The sequence below is a fragment of the Engraulis encrasicolus genome, chromosome 6, assembly GCF_034702125.1.
Source record: "Engraulis encrasicolus isolate BLACKSEA-1 chromosome 6, IST_EnEncr_1.0, whole genome shotgun sequence".
NCBI lineage: Eukaryota > Metazoa > Chordata > Actinopteri > Clupeiformes > Engraulidae > Engraulis > Engraulis encrasicolus.
The window spans coordinates 35,568,369-35,587,852 of NC_085862.1; the positions used below are offsets into that span (position 1 = coordinate 35,568,369).

The 19,484-nt window shown below is 48.6% G+C and overlaps 1 protein-coding gene across 1 annotated transcript in view; it reads left to right on the forward strand.

The window, feature by feature from the left end:
• Positions 1–19,484, forward strand: part of polrmt (polymerase (RNA) mitochondrial (DNA directed)) — a 94,451-nt gene that overhangs the window by 50,808 nt on the left and 24,159 nt on the right. The window contains exon 16 of the mRNA XM_063201392.1: positions 15,582–15,634. Within this exon, the coding sequence (XP_063057462.1) occupies positions 15,582–15,634 (53 nt within the window). The remainder of the gene's footprint in view (positions 1–15,581; positions 15,635–19,484) is intronic.

Genomic DNA, 19,484 nt, shown 5'->3' on the forward strand with positions numbered 1-19,484 from the left:
TATTATTCCATCTAATCGCCAGCCATGATTGTCCTTCTAAGATGCGATAATGAGAAAAATACTCCATCCTCCTCATGCTGCTGCACCGTCTCTCGGCAGAGCGAGCGAGTGAAAGTGCTTTTGATTTGCTGTGGGGAGACCGCAGCTGAGGAAAGTTGCGGCAGTGCCTGTATAGTCTCTCCACTGCAGATGGTCTTCACTGCTATGCCGGACATCTTCAGCAAGCTCAACTCATTCTGTATGTAATGGCCCAAGGCGTATGTGCCAAGCTTTATTAGGAGTGTGGCACATTTAAACTAGTCTGCTCTATAGGCTGTCTCGGCCTGTCACATCCGCGTGAGCGAGAGACCAGGTTATCTTCATTCTGGCCAATGGTTCTCTTTTTTTCCCGCTGGGTCATTACTTTTTATTTGACTTTTATAGAATTTCAGATCAAGGTCCCCCTCATAAATCACTAGGGAGCATCTCCTCATGAATTCTTCACTGCCAGGGCTTGGGTCGCCTTTTAATCATATGCCCTCGCTCGGCCCCAGGCCTCGCCACGCCAGCCACCGATGGATGGGCAGGCAGGCAGGCAGGCAGGCGGGAAGGAAGGCAGGGAGGGCGCACCTCACCTCACCTCACCTCACCTTACCTCACCACCTTGCCAAAGCGCACTGGGTCAGCCAAGTGCCAAAAGGCAGAGAGGGATGGATGGACTCCTGAAAATAAAGGATTCAAGCAAGGATTGTCCCCTTACCTCATCAAAACGTATGATTGTCAGTTGATAGGGTCCCCTGGTGGCTTGGCCACTTTCATGTTGGTTCCTCTATGTCTCATCATGCCAGTCCTGGCTCAAAACAGGTGAGAGGTGGCAGTGAAGTCACAGCAGGCTCCTGTTGAAGGTTGAAGAAAGCACACGGGACCATGCATTATTCCTTATTAGAAGACCAGGTCAGCTTTGAAGGCACAAAGATATTAACCGGACTCTCGCCAGCTAGTATGTGAGTCGCCTTCACGATACCATCTAGGTATCCTCCACAACCGACACGTTTTTGAATGAATGCTCCTTATCAAAAATCCTTGCTTGTGATTGGCATAAACAACACGTCCGTGTGTTTACTGACATGCCACTTCAGCCACTCACATTGAACTCGACCCGTGACGGAGCTGACAACAACAGGAGGAAGAAGAGCCATAACGCCGCCACCCATCAATGGAAAATCCGGTAACACTTAACTTTACGGATCGCTAATAAGGTGGTAATTTCGTGTTCATTTCATAGTTATTTCATAGTTATTTCAGGGTAATAACTGTTTGTTTTTAGTAACAACAGCAAAATAACCATACCGTTTCGTGTGTGTGTGTGTGTGTGTGTGTGTGTGTGTGTGTGTGTGTGTGTGTGTGTGTGTGTGTGTGTGTGTGTGTGTGTGTGTGTGTGTGTGTGTGTGTGTGTGTGTGTGTGTGTGTGTGTCAACAAAACAAAACACAACAAAGGGCAGTCATGGGTGAGCGGTTAGGGCGTCAGACTTGCATCCCAGAGGTTGCCGGTTCGACTCCCGACCCGCCAGGTTGGTGGGGGGAGTAATCAACCAGTGCTCTCCCCCATCCTCCTCCATGACTGAGGTACCCTGAGCATGGTACCGTCCCACCGCACTGCTCCCCATGGGGCGCCACTGAGGGCTGCCCCCTTGCACGGGTGAGGCATAAATGCAATTTCGTTGTGTGCAGTGTGCAGTGTTCACTTGTGTGCTGTGGAGTGCTGTGTCACAATGACAATGGGAGTTGGAGTTTCCCAATGGGCTTTCACTTTTCACTTAAAAGTGTCACCGTGCTGCGAGTCATCAGGGTGTCACCACAGTGCACTGGAAACTGTATGAAACTGTATAGCGATCCGTAAAGTAAAGTGTTACCAAAAATCCCACCTGGCGATCCTGATTGACCCTTTCATCCAGGAATGACTCTGACTTTTATGAGCCTTGGATGGTTGCGTGATGAAACCGAAAAACCCTTGTGTGTAGTTTGGAGAAACACAGCCAGATGGCTTAAGGCAAGTTACCGAGATATAATGTCGGTCTTTGCTTTAAATCATTGGCAGTCAACAATAAGCTTGCCTATGTGCTTGTGCTTCCAAAGAGCCAGGTCCTGGCTTCTCTTGGAGCTTGAGAGATATTTCACATTTCATTCAAAAGTGCACTTACGATACACCCAGACATAATGCATATTGCAGAATGCACATAATTTTTCCTTATGACTTACAGTATGGAGTCAGTTACTGCAGGACATTGTGTGTCGAGGACCCTTGCTCCTGGTCTCTGGCTCAAGCCAGCTCCTGTTCTATCCTTTTACATATGGGAGAAGAACGTATACCTTATTAGGTACAGTAGTACTTTGAATGAACCCAGTCTTTAATTGGCACTGCATGATACAGCTTCCCTGACCTGTTCCACCTCATCACAGTCAGTATCAATAGGTCAATATAGCATTATAATGCACTGTGCCACTTAATGTGGTAAAGACTTGTACATAGTGTTGCCTATTATTTCTGTAATAAAGGATGGTAGTGGTGGTGAGGTTGGTGAAGGAGAGTGATGAAGGCTTTTACAAAAGGAAGCACGTGAAAAGTAACAAGGATCGGGGAAACACCATGTTGGTGGCAAATCCAATTCCCTTACTCAGATACCTCCGTGCCCCCTGAAGGAAGGTATTTAACCTGCAGTCGCTCCAGGGAGACGGTCCTTGTAATTAGTAGGCTGTAGGTCACTCTGGTGAAGAGTGCAGGCCTGCCCTACTGTGCTAAATGTCATGTAATGGAATGCAATTATTCCTACTCCCCGATCGAGGGTGGTGGGGGTTGGGGGGTTGGGAATATGCACAGATTAAAGGAAATGTGTGTGGTCTGCTGTAAAGTAATGCGCGTGTGTGTGCATGTGTGTACGTGTGTAACCAAACTCACGATCTTCCAATCACAGCAACCTTCTGGCATGGCAGCACAGGTACCACACAGGATCAAGGCCCATAGCATAGAGCTAAGGCATCTGCACAAGACTTTGAGAGGGAGGTTTAATAACCTTCTACCGACAAAACTGCTAGTTGGCATCCGTTACACTTGCGTGCGTGGGTCTCTATGAGCGTCTACAAGTTTGCATGACTGTGCTTGCATGCGTACGCGTGTGTTCACATTAGTCTGTGTGCATGACTGTGTGTTTTTTTTTCACAGTCTCTGACTGTCTCTCTGTCTTGGTGTTTGGTGTATTTTGGATGCACTCTGACAAACTTCACAGGCTGGGTGTGTGCTGGCCCGAGGGTGCCACAGCTCCGATAATGAAGTGAGGGCTGCAAGTGAGAGTCCCTGGGCAGGGCAGGGCAGGGCTGACTGGACTGGACTGGGCTGGGAAAGGATGAGTGTATCAGAGTCTCTCTGGATACATACAGCAGGCAGCTTCCCATCAGATGGACCCTGCGCTGCCCCCGGGGGGCTGGAAGTGAAAGGGGTTTGAAATATCCGGCTGCTGCTGCTGCTGCTGCTTTTTTCAGCCTTCACACCCAACACACCCCCATCCCCTTTGCAGAAGCAAACACACTGAGACACGCATACGCAGCCACACACAGAAGCGTTTATACACACAGGCACACACACTAACGCACATATACACACAGTGCTCAGCTACACAACCCTGCTGTTTTCACAAATCAATTATGGCGTGTTCAATGCCTCCAGCACGTCACCACCCACCCCCCCAACCAATACCCTGCTCCCATTCCTCCTCCTAGCCATCACTTTTCTCCTCTTCCTGTTTCTCCACCTCCTTCTCCCCCTTTTCTTATTTCTCTTCCTCCTCTCCTTCCATCTCCTACTTGCTCTTTTCTTCATCTTCAATATCCTCCTCCCACCTCTCTCCTCCTCATTCCTCCTTCCCCTCCTCCACTTCATCCTTCCGCTCTTCCTCTTCCCTCTTCTCACTGTTCTCCTCCTCCTGTTCCTCCTCCCCCTTCTTTCCTCCATCGTGGTGGGTGGGGGGCGGTCAAGGGCTGAGCTGTGGCCCCGTAAAACACCTCTTCATCTGGAGTGTCAGGAGGAGTCCTCAGCCCCTCGGCAGCTATTCTTAGCCCTCCACACTTCAGCCCTCCAGAGGGCTGAGAACAACCTGCCTCCCCCACCCCCACCATCACCACCACTACCACCCATAGCCTCCTGAGGGTGGGTGCTGGGAGAGGGTGTTGGCATGTGTGCGTGCGTGTTGGTGTGTGTTCGTGTGTGCGTATGCGCGTGCGTCTGGGTGTGGTGGGTTATGGTGCGAGAGTTCTTTTTCGTCCGTGCGTCCATCGCTACGTCTTCTTCCCCCTGAAAATGTCAGGGTCACGCAGATTGATGCCTCAGCCGTCCGGGGGCACATTAATCAGGGGGGTGGGAACGTGGTGGTGGTGGTTGGGGGTTGTCATGAGACAGCGCTATTCCCACCACACAGCATCGCGCCATCTCCATCTATGCTGCCTCAGACCATCAGATAACCACCAACACGATCACACACACACAACCACCAACACGATCACACACACACACACACACACACACACACACACACACACACACACACACACACACACACACACACACACACACACACACACACACACACACACACACACACACACACATACAAACTCTCTCTCTCTCTCTCTCTCTCTCTACTTCCTTCTCCCTCACAAACACACACACACAATCACGTCACACACAAACAAACACACACACTCACTCACACCCAGCCGATAGGAGCTCCTTTCATTCCTGCATGGCCTTTGATGTAGTGCTGCTGCCGTGGCCGTGGCTGGCTGGCTGGCTGATTCGCTGGCTGGCTGATTCGCTCGCTCACTCGCCCGCTTGTGCGCAGCACTCGTCTATATTTATACCTGCCCAAGCGGGGGTATAAATAGCAGCTTATTTATTTGTGTGTCGGTTCGGCATGAGAGGGTTGTTTACAAGCGAGGGAGCGTTGGGCGGGCACGGCAGAGCCGTCTGGGTGGTGGTGATTGCGGCGAGGGTGGAGGTGGCACTGGGGAGAGGCTGATGGCAGTGGCAGAGGTGGCGGTTAGGGGTGGCATATTGTAATAGGCTGTCATGGGTGGTAAATAATAATCAATATGTATCGATGCATCGATCCTATGGCGGATGATTAAATAGAATCGTATCGTGGGGCATTCTTAAGTATTGAAAATAATCGAATCGCTGGCCCCTGCCCAATGCCCTAGCTCCATAACATAATAGAAGTGGAAAAGTAATTGGGGGAAATCGAATTGAATCAAATCGTATCGTATCGTGGGGCATTCTTAAGTATCGAAAATAATCGAATTGTTGCCTCAAGAAATCAATATCAAATATTCTCATCATGGAGGCTGTGATTTACACCCCTAGTCATGGGTATGCGGTTAGGGTGTCAGATTTGTAGTCCAAGAGTTGCCGGTTCGATTCCGGACAGGGCAGGTTGGTCAGAAAAGCGCTTAACCAGGTGCTCTCGCCCATCCTCCTCCATAACTGAGGTGCCGTCCTGCCGCATTGCTCCCCTGGGATGCCAGTTGGGCTGCCCCCGACGGGTGGAGGCATCGATGCAATTTCGCCGTGTGCTGTGAGGAGTGCAGTGTCATAACAGCAATAGCAATTTCCTAGTGGGTCTTGTGTTGACATGTCTGATCTAATGACGTTTAATAGCAAAGTCCAGGCGTCTATTGTGCCTATTGATTTTGGGCTGTCGGTTTTCAGGCACAGGGCCTGTGGGGGGAGGGACACTGGTGTGATTGCAGGGTATGGTCTAACTACATCGTTATGCTTTTCAAGACACAACAGGCCACCAACAGTACAGCTTGATGCCCCTGCTGTGTGGGCCTGTGTACGTGAGTGTTTTTACATGCACGTGCGTGCATGAGTGTTCATTTGCAGCTGTACGTACATAAAACTGTCGTCTTTTCAGTCTGCATGTTGCAGTCTTATGTGTGTGTGTGCGTGTGCGTGCACGTGCGCGTGCGTGCGTGCGTGCTTGTGTGTCTGTGTGCGTATGCGAGTGTGTGTGTGTGTGTGCGCACAGCTCAAGTGGGGCTGCCAGGGGCTGATTAGCATGGCATCAGAATGTGGCAAAGCACTCAAGCCAGGCGGGCCCCCGCTAAACCGCAGGCATCAGGAGAGCGGGACTGGGATGAGAGGCAGACAGCTGCCCTCTGATGAGTGTGTGTGTGTGTGTGTGTGTGTGTGTGTGTGTGTGTGTGTGTGTGTGCGTGTGTGCGTGTGTGCGTGCGTGCGTGCGTGCGTGCGTGCGTGCGTGCGTGCGTGCGTGCGTGCGTGCGTGCGTGCGTGCGTATGTGTGTGTCTTATCTGTGTATGGTTTTTTTGTGTGCTTGTGTGCGTGTGCGTGCGTGCGTGTGTGTGTGCGTGTGTCCGTGTGTGTGTGCGTGTTCGTGCGCGTGTGTCTTATCTGGGTGTGCGTGTGTGACTGTGTGTGTGCGTGTGTGAGTGTGTGTGTGCGCGTGTGTGTGTCTTATCTGGGTGTGCGTGTGTGACTGTGTGTGTGCGTGTGTGAGTGTGTGTGCGTGAGTCAGCGAAGAGGCCCTTGTGCATATGCATGAGAGGGTCTCCACTAGGGCGTGATTTGAACGTGATTGAAAGTGTGAAACACCAAGACCAAAATATGATAAGCATCGAGTCGAACAGTCGCACAGCCCCCCTGATTTATTCATCATATGTATCGAGTTGGTCTCACACGAAAGACTTTTTAAATATTTTCATTAAAAAGATGTCAGCCCTTTTGGCAAAAAAGAGAAATCTTTCTTTGACAAGATTGTCAAGCTAATCACCAGAAAAGCTCAGAAGAAAGGGCTGTCTGGTTTTCGAGATCCATGTCTGCAGGGAAGTACCCTACAATTTCCCAAAAAAATCAACAAAAGGAGCCCAGAGTACCTCAATGCCTAAGACAGCAGTGGCTAGCATGAGCTATGCAAGACTAGATGAGGCAGAGGTCACCTCCGCTGGTAACGTTGCTCCTCTAGCCAGCCCCCAGCAATTCCCTCACCGGGCTCTCTCTCTCTCTCTCCCCCTCTCTCTCTCTCTCTCTCTCGCTTGCTCTCTCTCTCTCTCTTTCTCTCTCGCTTGCTCTTTCTCTCTCTCTCTCTCTCTCTCTCTCTCTCTCTCTCTCTCTCTCTCTCTCTCTCTCTCTCTCATTCTCTCTTTCGTTCTCTCTCTCGCTCTCTCCACTGATGTGGAAATGGGACTCTAATTGCAGGATGGAGGGTGACTGAGGAAGATTAAACGTTCTCTTTCTCTCTCTCTCTCTCTCTCTCTCTCTCTCTCTCTCTCTCTCTCTCTCTCTCTCTCTCTTGTCTCTTATTTATTTGTTCGGCACTATGGTAAGTAAACAGGAAGGACGGAAGGAAGGAAGAGACAGACGAGGAAGATGGAATAGAATGGGATGGTACAGGAGAAGTGAAGAGTTTAATCAACCAGCGACGGCGTGCGTACGTGTGTGCGTTCATCGGCCTGTCCTGTCCCCCGCCCCCCTCTCCCGGCAGTTGGGGCGGAATTACACCCGAGACCAGGCCCGGGGAAGCACGCCAATAAAGCCTCTCTAATACGATTGTGCCGGGCTAATCAGATCGGGGGTCACTTTTGCTAGGTTACGTTGTTCGGCGCGAGGCTGGGTGGGTGGGTGTGGGGGGCTGGTGTGTGTTAGGAGAGGAAGGGAGTATCAAGTTAAGTCTGAGGCAGGCGTGTCGTGCATGGCCAGGGGGAGATGGTGCAAGGTAGGTGGGCGTGGTGAGTTGATGATAGTGCTGGGTGAGTTGATGATGGCGCCGGGTGGGCGTGTTGGGCCGATGTTGGTGTTCTTAGTGGATGGGAGGGAGAGGCGTGGCTGTGGCTTGGCTTGGCTGCTCTTGCTTTATCGGGCACGAAACACTTAAGGTGTCCTTTTTTGCGAGGGGAGAGGCTGATTTCTCCAGGGGGCCTGTGGTGTTGAGAGAGAGAGAAGAGAGCAGGAGGGAGAGTGAGCTCACAGTACAGTCAAGTTAGCAGCATGCCACCCAGAGGACGCCGCAGGTCCCCTGGCAGAACACTCTTGCCAAACACTTAATAGTCCCCCTCCTCTCTCTCTCTCACAGGCACAGTAACTCAAAAACACAATGGTGCTCTCTCTCTCTCTCCCCCTCTCTTTCTCTCTCTCTCTCTCTCTCTCTCTCTCTCTCCCCCTCTCTTTCTCTCTCTCTCTCTCTCTCTCTCTCTCTCTCTCTCTCTCTCTCTCTGTCTCTCTCTCTTAAACTCACACACTCTCTCTCACACACACTCTCTCGCTCTCTCTCTCTCTCACACACACACACACACACACACACACACACACACACACACACACACACACACACACACACACACACACACACACACACACACACACACACACACACACACACACACAGTCACTTGAATAGAAAAACACAAACACAGACACTCTGTGCACATCTCCCTCAGGCTCCAGCTGAGGTCACAACACTTCTCCAAAAAAAAACCCCACATAGTCCCACCAGAGCTGACACAGCCTAAACATGTCATCCATATACTCCTTTTACAAGTAACTCACAACAACACACCACCAAAAACTGCCTCAGACACCTTAGTTTACCACCCTGCTCTCTGTGTTGCACTGGGGCGTTCCATGGGATATATTAATGGGCGGTGAAATGTGTAACGCCGGCTGCTGGCAAGTCTGAAGGGCACCCTGGCGAGGGAGGGGAAGACGGCGAAAAGGTTAGCAGTGGTATGGTCTCTCCAGGGGGGCTGGGGGTGGGGGGCTGAATAATTAGACACTGTTTAACCTAATCCCCACAGCCTCAGACAGGAGCAATCAATAGGCGAGTGGCAGCTTCAGCCAGAGCGCTGCTGCTGCCTGAGATGTTCATTTCTGAGCAGGGTGGGAGTTTGCGGTGCAACACCAGACCTCAGAGGGTTGGTCTGATCGCAATATCACTGCATGTGACAGACAGACACACACACACACACACACACACACACACACACACACACACACACACACACACACACACACACACACACACACACACACACACACACACACACACACACACACACACACACACACACACACACACACACACTCATATTTGACATTCACTTTCTTCCAGGGGAGGGTCTCCCCATCAATAAATCTGATGAGGGAAATTTAATTCACCAGCGGCCCGCATGCAATGACGTAAGAGATTCACCCATAGATGGCTGGATGGAGGATAAATTGATGACCCGAAAGTGATTTTGCGAATTGATCTGCTTTCGTTGTTTAATTTGGGTCCATTATCTCTTTCATTTCATTTTCATTTTCCAAATTTTTCTGTGCTAAGTTTGTTTGAGTGGATCTAATCGGCCCCATTTGCCGCCATCTGGCTTTTCACATCTTTCTCTGAAACGGGTTTCTTTTCTCAGCTGGAAATGACCTCCATGGGAGATTCATGCAGGAACAAACCATGCAGAGTGTTAAAATGCTATTTCATGAACACGTTTTATTTGCTTTTGCAGTAAATCATGCTGACCTTCGTGAGTGACTGAAAGCCTTCCTCATTTTGGGCATTACAGAAAGATGGATGGATGGATGGATGGATGGATGGATGGGTGGATGGGTGGAGCAAAGCATCAGCCTGACTGCAAAGTATCTGAGCACTGACCAGTGTGCTCACAGCATACTGAACAGAATTTTAGGCTGATGGATTTTGACTCTGACAGCTGAAATTCAAACCTTCTAATTTTACACGCTAAGCCAAGCACACAGCCCACCGTGTGGTTGAATAACAACAGGGAAACGGATGACACAACATTTTAATTTGTGCATTCTTCTGTGCCATTGTCTTTTTTCCTGTGTTTTTATTGTAACTACAGTACATCCTTACCGTTGCCATGGTCTTGAAACCAATGCAGTTCCAAATAGGCACGATTGCTCACCACTTTGGCTCGTGGGTTTGCATGGTCTGTGTTTCACCGTTTCGCGAGGGTGACGAGTGTCCATTATGACATGCAGACGTGTGTGGCTGCCCTTGTGTGAGGTGAGGAGAAGCGAGAGAGAGTGAGAGAGTGGTGGCCATCAATGTACATGCCAAGCAGCGTGTCCACTGACGGACGCCAGACCAGTACAGGCCCTAATCCTTCTGTTCAAAGGCAACACTTATCATTGGCTACGATAGCAGCTGTTTGCGATGCATACATTAGGCACTGTGCCAGGGTGCCTGCCTGTCTACATGCCTGCCTGCCTGCCTGCCCGCCTGCCTGTGTGGGCTTGCCCACTGCAAGATGGCAGTGTTAGCCCCAGCCTAATGAGCACAGAGTCCAGGGGTTGAGCCATTGTCTCCACGCTGATAAGATGGGCAGCCATTATGTAATGACACAGGCAAGAAGTCCCCCACATGGAACAGTAAGGGTGTGTGCGCAGGGAAGCTGACGGGGGAGGACAAGCAGGTCTCCTGTCCCGGGCCCAGAGAGAGAGGGGGCCCAGAATTGTATGCATTGGGTTTGGGGACCTTTTTAAGATTAATTTGCCATGGGCCCGGCCAAAGCTGTCAGCGGCCCTGTGTGTACGTGCGCATTTGTGTGCATGTGCATGTTCGTGTGTGTGCATGCGCACATGTGTGTGCGTGTGTTGGTGCTTGCGTTGTGTGTGTGTGTGTGCGCACAGTATGTGTGGTTGGGGGTAGGCTCCCTCAGGGGACACACACACCTGAGTGACTAAGGGGACAAAGGGACAGGACGACCTTCACAGCGCACTCCCATCAGTAGCACTCTATTGCGTCTCCGCAGGGAACGCCTAGCGGTCAATCCCATGATGCCTAGCGAAGAGAAGGGAATAGCAGAAAGAGGATGTAACCCCTCCCATTAGCAACCCTTGGCTCCACATGTTACTCAGTCACGCGGTTGGTCGCAACTCCTCCCATGGGTAAATGCTTTCACTCCTCCAGAGGTTCTCTCTTCATCAATCACATCGCGCTGCTGGGGTTGCTAGCGGAAGACCATTTGTTATACATCTCTCTCTCCGTAACTGGACCGTTCGTTAGTTAGCTCTCGGACTTGACCATTTGTTAGTGTTCCTCTCGTTGGACTGTGTGTTAGTGCAGCGCTCTCCGTCTTGTTTAGAGGTGATGGAGAGCTGACTGATGATAGGCACTTGCAGCTGCATTGACCGGTGGCTACAATCAGAAACAGTAAATGAATCGCTGGTGTGGGGTTGAGAATTAGTTACAGTGCCTCCAGTGACAACAGAAGTATGCATATTTGTAAAAGACGAAAAAAATAATATATGTGTAAAGTTTAAGATGTTTGTCTGACCATCCTGTCCTAGCCGTGGCTCAAACTGCTACACCGGCGACCCAGGTTCGATTCTGGCCCGGGTCATTTGCAGATCCTCCCCTGTCTCTCTCTCCCGTTACTTCTCTGTCTCCTCTCAGACTGTCCTATCCAATAAAAAAGGCAAAAAGATCTGACCATCTTTGACTGCATAACTCCACCATCCTATACACACACATTCACAAATGCCCACAAGCGCACACAAAATGCTTGGCAGGACACACACCCACACACACACTACAGGGTGGTTTATGCCTCCAGTCCAGCGTCCCTGCGTCGTGATGCAGTGGGCCGTGCAGTTAACGGAGTGAAGGCCCCCCCATCACGCAGGTACTCTGGGGCACCTCCCCAAAATTGTGTCTCGACGCAGGGAGCGACGGCGTGAAGTGCGAAAATAGGTCTCTGATTGGTCCTCTCGACCAGCCTGCTCTGTCCTCGAGTCGAGAACAAGCGCTACTTCCTTGTTCTAACCTTCGTCGGTCTACGGACTGTGAGCTCTTCATTAAATAAGTTGCCCGTGCTTTGTTTGATTTATTTACACGAACCAAAGACAACACATGCGCTTGCAAGTTACGACTCTGAAGTTATTTGGACAGTTGAACAGTGGTTCCGAGGTCGAGGAAACATTCCGCTTCGTCCTCGTCAAATGAGCCACTTCTTTGTTCCAAACTACCACTGTGGCTGCCAGTGCGATCAAACATGCACGTGATATAAAGATTTAATGTTTCATTTTCATTGTCGTCGAGTCTGTGATGCTAAAAAACAACCGACACGTCTAGTTTACTCTTTGTATTGAAGGCAGTTTGAGCGTGGAATGGCATCGCGCAGACCGTGCTTCAAAACAGGGCATAAACCAAAATTAACTGCATCATGGCTGCGACAAGCTCACTCTGTGGCACAAGTAGGAAGCATAACCCGCCCTTACCTCCCTCCCTGGTGCTCTATCTGTACCCTCCCAGCTGTCTCTCCCGGCCTGTCTTGCGGTGTCCTGTTAAAGTGTCGCGTTATTAATGGGGGCCTAATGGGTTCATCAATCACAGTGATTAACGGTCACCTGTGGTCAGCGCTCCATCAAGTCGTCTGGTCTCGGGGCAGTCGGAGCTGCTGGCCCCATACCATAGGGCCCCTACTGTATGGCCTCACCATGCATGCATACATACATGACTTACCCAGATCATCATCTTGGGGACCAGAGGACCCCAACTCACTTGTGAGGGCCTCTCTCTTTCTCTCTCTCTCTCGCCATCTTTCTCTTTCTCTTTCTCTCTCTCCCTCTCTCTCTCTCTCTCTCTCTCTCTCTCTCTCTCTCTCTCTCTCTCTCTCTCTCTCTCTCTCTCTCTCTCTCTCTCTCTCTCTCTCTCTCCTACTGCAATGCACATATGCCCAGGAATGGGTCCTGAGGCTAGAGCCAAACCAATTCCCTCCATACACAAATCCCACTCACAAGGCTTGAGCTACTGTAAGTCCCATCTTGCCGCACGCATGCACCAGCGCTGTCTCCATAGAGTTGTTTTGCTCTTTCTAACTTTGGGCTCTGGGCTCCCTGTGCCCCTGCTCTCTGCACTCCAGAGGGGTTAGTTGCCTCTGTCTCTGCCTCTGCCTCCACCTCCTGTACCCTCCCAGTAGCTGCCTGCCACTTCATCTGCCCCAGGCTCAGCATCTCTCAGGGCTCCTTGTGCAGGGCTTTGGCCTACTTTCTCTTTGTTTTTGTCACCTTCGGCAGATTGGTTGTGCATTTTCTGTGCTGTGTGCGTGCGTGCGTGCGTGCGTGCGTGCGTGCGTGCGTGTGTGTGTGTGTAAGTGTGCATGCATGCTCGCACGCTGTGTTTATCCGTAAGGTTTGAATTGCCTCTGTTGAACTGTGATTGATGCGAATCACATACACTGTACTTAAGTACTGTAGGTCCTCGGCATCTGTTCTTGTATTCCCAACCTCAATAAAGGCGTTTACTGGCTTTCATTGGGGATGGATGTGATAATGCACTGGTCATACAGAGCTGAGTCTACTTATCTTTTATGACTCTGTGTTTGATCATCTATCTAAACCCATAGTTGAGCCATAACACCAATCTAAGCACTGTAAGCTTCTGACATAAAGGTATGTGCTTACGTGCGTGCGTGCGTGCGTGCGTGCGTGCGTGCGTGCGTGCGTGCGTGTGTGTGTGTGTGTGTGTGTGTGTGTGTGGGGGGGGTTTTCTGGCTTGTGTGTGTGTATGCACAGGCTTGTGTTTGTGTATGCACAGGCTTGTGTTTGTGTATGCACAGGCTTGTGTTTGTGTATGCACAGGCTTGTGAGTAGACCCATTTGTGTGCTGTTGGCTATTCCTTGTGATTCGCTGCGCTCATTTGTGATTTGGTATGCACACGCAAGTGCCTCCGTTTTTTGTTGTAAAAGCGTGTGCCTACCTGTGTGTGTCCGTGTCTGTGCCTGTGTGCGTGATTTGTTGTGTACAGGTGTGTCTCTTTGATTTGTTGTTCATAGGCAAGTCTGTGTGTGTGTGATTTACGGTGTGTGTATGTCTGTTTGTGTCTGATTTAGTGTGTGTCTTGCGTGTGCGTGGGTGTGTCTTGCATGTGTGTGTGTGGATGTGTCTTGCGTGTGTGTGTGTGTGTGTGTGTGTGTGTGTGTGTGTGTGTGTGTGTGTGTGTGTGTGTGTGTGTGTGTGTGTGTGTGTGTGTGTGTGTGTGTGTGTGTGTGTGTGTGTGTGTGTGTGTGTTGCGTGTGCATGTGTGTCTTACGTGTGTATGTGTTGCGCATGTGTGTGTGAGCATGTGTGTTGTGCGAGTGTGTGTTGTGCGAGTGTGTGTTGCGCGAATGTGTGTTGCGCGAATGTGTGTTGCGCGGTTGTGTGTTGCGCAGGTGTGTGTTGCGCGAGTATGTGTTGCGCGCGTGTGTGTGTGTGTTGCATATGTCTTTGTGAGGGACTCTTGGGGAGTAATCTCCACAGTAATGTGCTCTCCTGGCCCACAGGTCTGACAGGTCGGATGCAGCGGCGAGTCACTCACACCGGAGTAATGACTCCCCCGCTCACGCCTGCTACACACACACACACACACACACACACACACCAGCAGTCACGTCGACCTACCTCGCCTCAAACACACACACACACACACACACACACACACACACACACACACACACACACACACACACACACACACACACACACACACACACACACACACACACACATACACCAGCAGTCACGTCGCGACCTACCTCACCTCAAATACGCACACACACACACCCCAGTCACGTCGTGACCACCACACCTCGAATACACACACACACACACACACACACACACACACACACACACACACACACACACACACACACACACACACACACACACACACACACACACACACACACACAATTCCTCCAGCAGTCACGTCGCACCCACCTCGCGCACACGGACACACACTCCACTCATGTCTTTTCTTTCAGAGTCTGTTCTCCCACTGCCCATCTGCTGCCCCCTTACTGCCCACAACTCCTTCAAACTCCCCAATTTACTACTCAGCCCACCTAAGAAAGCCTTTTTGTAGAGAAACGACAAACAAAATCCATCAAACGGAGTCCCCGTTACAGTCCCATTAGGATTTCTGTCACGCTCCGTCTTTTGCCCGGGCAGAATTTGATCAATGCCAAGCACTTGTAGGTCAATACGGTGTATTAAGAAAGACAATGGGATTGATTTTGATATTTTTTGTGTCTGTTAATTCATTTGAGAGGGGAAGACTCAGACTTTGGAGCGTGTGTGTGTGTGTGTGTGTGTGTGTGTGTGTGTGTGTGTGTGTGTGTGTGTGTGTGTGTGTGTGATTAATTCACCTTCTTCGTCTTTCAGAAAGAGAGATGGATTATGGTGATTTTGAGTAAAAGCAAAGGAAATGTTTTTTGTTTTAGCCCGTCCGCCGACTCACGTTTAAGAGACTGTCCAGTTTTACCAAAACTAATGTTTATTTCAACACCAGTGTCATTTATAATTGGCTGCATTTTAATGAAAATTTGGGATGTTTTACAAACTCAGTAGTCCGTCAATAAATCAGACCTGTAGCCTGTAAGACAAATGCCCCATCTGAACAGTTACTTTTTGTCATTTTAAAAATTGTTACTGCAAACTATGATATACGACACTGTTGTTCGCAGATTGTTTACTAGTTTGTTTTGGATTTAATTAGGTCAATTTAATGATGGTCTGTTGTTTCTCTCCCACAGCTGAAGAGCAACATTCAGCTCCTGAACTTGCAAATTAGCCACGATGCCAGCATGTAAGTACACCTACCTCTCTTGTCAAGTCATCGCACATCTCGTCTCTACTGTGTAGGATGGTGGCTAGAGTAGGTATTGCATCTAAGCTGCTCACTATTATCAAGCCGTGCTGCCTATTATCAAATCTCTTCATGAATGTTTACAAAGTAATGAACTAATATTTACTAGTATGGCCACAGTAAGTTTTGCAGCTAAAAATGTCTACTTCTGGAAATTATAAATGGCAGACAATGGAGAAGATCCACCTTTTCATGTATGAAAAAGTCCTTTTGGTAACGCTTTACTTTACGGTACAGTATTTACTGTGTACTTTCTGCGTAACAACAGGGTAACAGACAGAAGTTACATGGTATCTAACGGGTAAAAAGGGGGGTAATTACAAAGTAAATACTATGTAATACACTTATCTCAAGAATTACTATGAAACTACTGCGTATTTTCTAACCATATAATCATCAAATCTCTCTCTGTTACCCTGTTGTTACCCAATTAATGGTATTTACTTTGTAATTACCCCCTTTTTACCCGTTAGATACCATGTAACTTCTCTCTGTTATCCTGTTGTTACCCAGAAAGTACACAGTAAGTGGTGGTGGTAAGTATTCGTGGAAAAAGTAATTTTTGTGAATGGGCAACATACATTCTGGAAGGAAACTGACAAAAATATTACACAGTGCACCTTTAAGGCTTTCATCCCCACCCAGCCCAGTTTGCCCCCAGCCCCACCCCTCTCTCTCTCTCTCCAGCCCAGTTCCAACTAGCCCCGTTTGCTCCCCCCTTCCCCCTCCTCTCTCCAGACCATGCCAAACATCAGATGACTTGCAGTCTTTAATCTAAACATCACATCACATGCAGAGTTGATCAGATAGCTTAAAAATAGAACGGTGCTACTATAAACAGCCTTTGTGGAAGACTTGTGTGTGTGTGCGTCACATCCAGCTTTTTTAAATCAGCGTATGGAAATATCCACTGGGCTTTTACTGATGGATCCAAAGAGAGTGTTGACACGTCAACAAGATGAAACCGAAGACGAGAGATCAATACACTTTGCTGCACTAAGGAAGCCCATTGAAATATAATTTCCTGTTCTTCTCGTGAGTGCATCTGGCAACGGCAAGAAGCAAAGGCGTCTTCACTCCTCCACTAAATTGTGTGTTTTATGCACATTTAAACAGTGGTGTAGTCTACTTTTTGTGGTGGGTGTACTGTATATTTGAGCATTTTTTGAGGTGGGTATACTGTATTGTGCTATTCTAAATAATGGATCAATCTGTTTTAGGTGGCTGTACTGAAATCCGGGAAATGTTGAGGTGGGTATACTGCGTATACCTGCGTTCTACATAGACTACACCACTGCATTTAAATCAAGACATACTGTATAACCGCAATTTGAAACCACAGCTCTCTTATCTGGCCGTATCTAGCTGCTTCTGAGAGATAAATGTGCACCTGTCCAGAGGTCTACAAGCCATCAAGAGGAGATCATCCTCTCAACCCCTTCAATTCCACTCTGACGCGCACATCTCGTGACCCCCCCTGACTCCTGGGAGAGGAGAAGGTGGTGGTGGTGGATATAGTGTGTGTCAGGAGAGGGGTGGTTTTGTGTGTGTAACAGAAAAAGAGAAAGAGAAGGGAAAGAGAGAGAGGAGTGGTCCTCCTTTGGATTGCGTGATGCGGCACACCAATCAACCATGTGCGGGTGTGAGCGAGATGTGAGCGAGGGATGCGGGTGTGTGTGTGGAAGTGAAGGGGGGCCCCTGCGCTGGACTCTGGCATTTGTGCTGAAATGTCAGTGGTGAAGCTGCCGTGTCATTTACACTGTGGGAGGCGTCGGCCCTGCATACCAGATGAGGCCAGAGACTAGATCAGACCAGACGAGATGAGATGAGGTGAGATATATACGATTTTAAAGATCTGCTGAAGTAAGACTGCTGACAACATTCAGCAATGCATTCAGCAACCCCTTTGTCTTTCATGAGGATATGTGTGTGCCGGCATTTCATTTTTTGTAGTGGTTATTTATTTATTTATTTATTTGTCAGGTGGGAGTGTGAAGACAATATACATTTTCTGTACCACAGTACAACAGTACCACAGTACCTCAGTCAATTATGAACAAAGCCTTCTCTTTTATTCTTAAATGCATTCCATTACCGTCCCCTTCTGGCATCTCATGTTTGATATTGAGGCCTTGTTTCTGCCCCAGTTTTTGAGGGCACAGGTGATGAGGGGTGGTAGATGGTGGGGTTGCCAGTGCCATGCATCCACCTGCGTCTGGTCTGACTGCTTCCCCCATGGAGATTCACTCTTCCCTCTCCGTGGTGTCACTGCACTGTAGCTTAGTAAACTACGTAGATGAAGCCACCTAGCACAAAATATCACGGCACAAACACTGACTAAAATTACTCTTCTCGCCACCACACTGAATCCAAATCCAATCCTCCACCTGAGCTGGCAGTGGAGATGGTGAGGTTGGCATTGGCAGGCATTCATCTGCGACTGACGTAGAGAACACTCTGCCCTCCCCGTGGCGTAGTAAACTAGATGAAACCGCCTGGCGACACAAGATATTTTGTCCTGTCATGTTGGCACCATATGAGGCTATGAAATCCTCTATCTGTGTAGCAGGTTTTTTTTCTGCTTGCTTGGATCTTTTCGGCTTGTCGATAAGGAGGGATTGACATAGTGACGACATGGCTTCACTTTCACATATTTGTCCTTAAGCAGTTTCAATCCGTTTGAATGTCAACCGTTAGTTCCACAGCTTTGCTATGTTATAGTCTAGCAGTGAGTACGTTTATATGCAGTTCAGGATCCTGAATATGATCAGGATATTAAGTATCCCAAATTTCCGTTTGCGCATATAAACACTTCAGTATCCCGAATAAGCCCTTATTCGGGATACTGAGAAATCGGGATATGCTAGGTGGAGTTTTCCGAAAGAAGCCGGGATACTGACGCATGTATACACCTTATCCCGAATACAGGGGCTTCCCATGGAACGCTGTTGCTGGTATCCAGGCTACACGCATTTGAAGAGAATTCTATAACGGCCAAGAATGTAGACTGGGATATAACGTTCTGTGCGCATATAAACACCTTATCCCGAATATGATCATAACCGGGATAAGCCTCATATTCGGGATACTGAACTGCATATAAATGCACTCAGTGATTCTCAATCTATGGGCCGCGGCCCACCGGCATTGCAGGTGGCCCGCGAGAGGTCTGGGAAAATTATCCTCAAATTTACTCACATGGTGTTTACTGTAGATATTCACATCTTGTTTAGTTATCTTGTGTCTTTCTTGTGTGCGTCCAGACACTTGAGTACACTTCCTTATTTGGTGTTTTGATGCGGTAAGGTGTACTGTTAGGCAGGATTTATGTGTAAACATTGTGTCATTTCAATCGCGGAAGTAATTTTCTACCACAAATTAATTAGCGTGAGTTACCCACGAGGTAGGCCTACAGTGTTACATTTTCTATCTGCCGTCGTGATATATGATGTATGTGTAAAATGGATATTTGTAATCATATTTAGTCGATTGTGAGAGGAAACGTTGCCGTTTTGGCTTGCTACAGTTAACTATTATCCAACTATTAATAGAGCATTTATTTAGCTAATGCATATTTCTCTCGCTGACTTGTTTCATGCTAATTTCATATTCAGTATTTAGGAGGCCCCTCAGTGGCCACAACTTTCTGAAAATAGGCCCTAACTTATTATTCATCATAAAAATATAATATAATATAATATAATATAATATAATATAATATAATATAATATAATATAAGTAATATAATATCATAAGTTATTATGTTATATTTGGATATATGGTTTGGTGG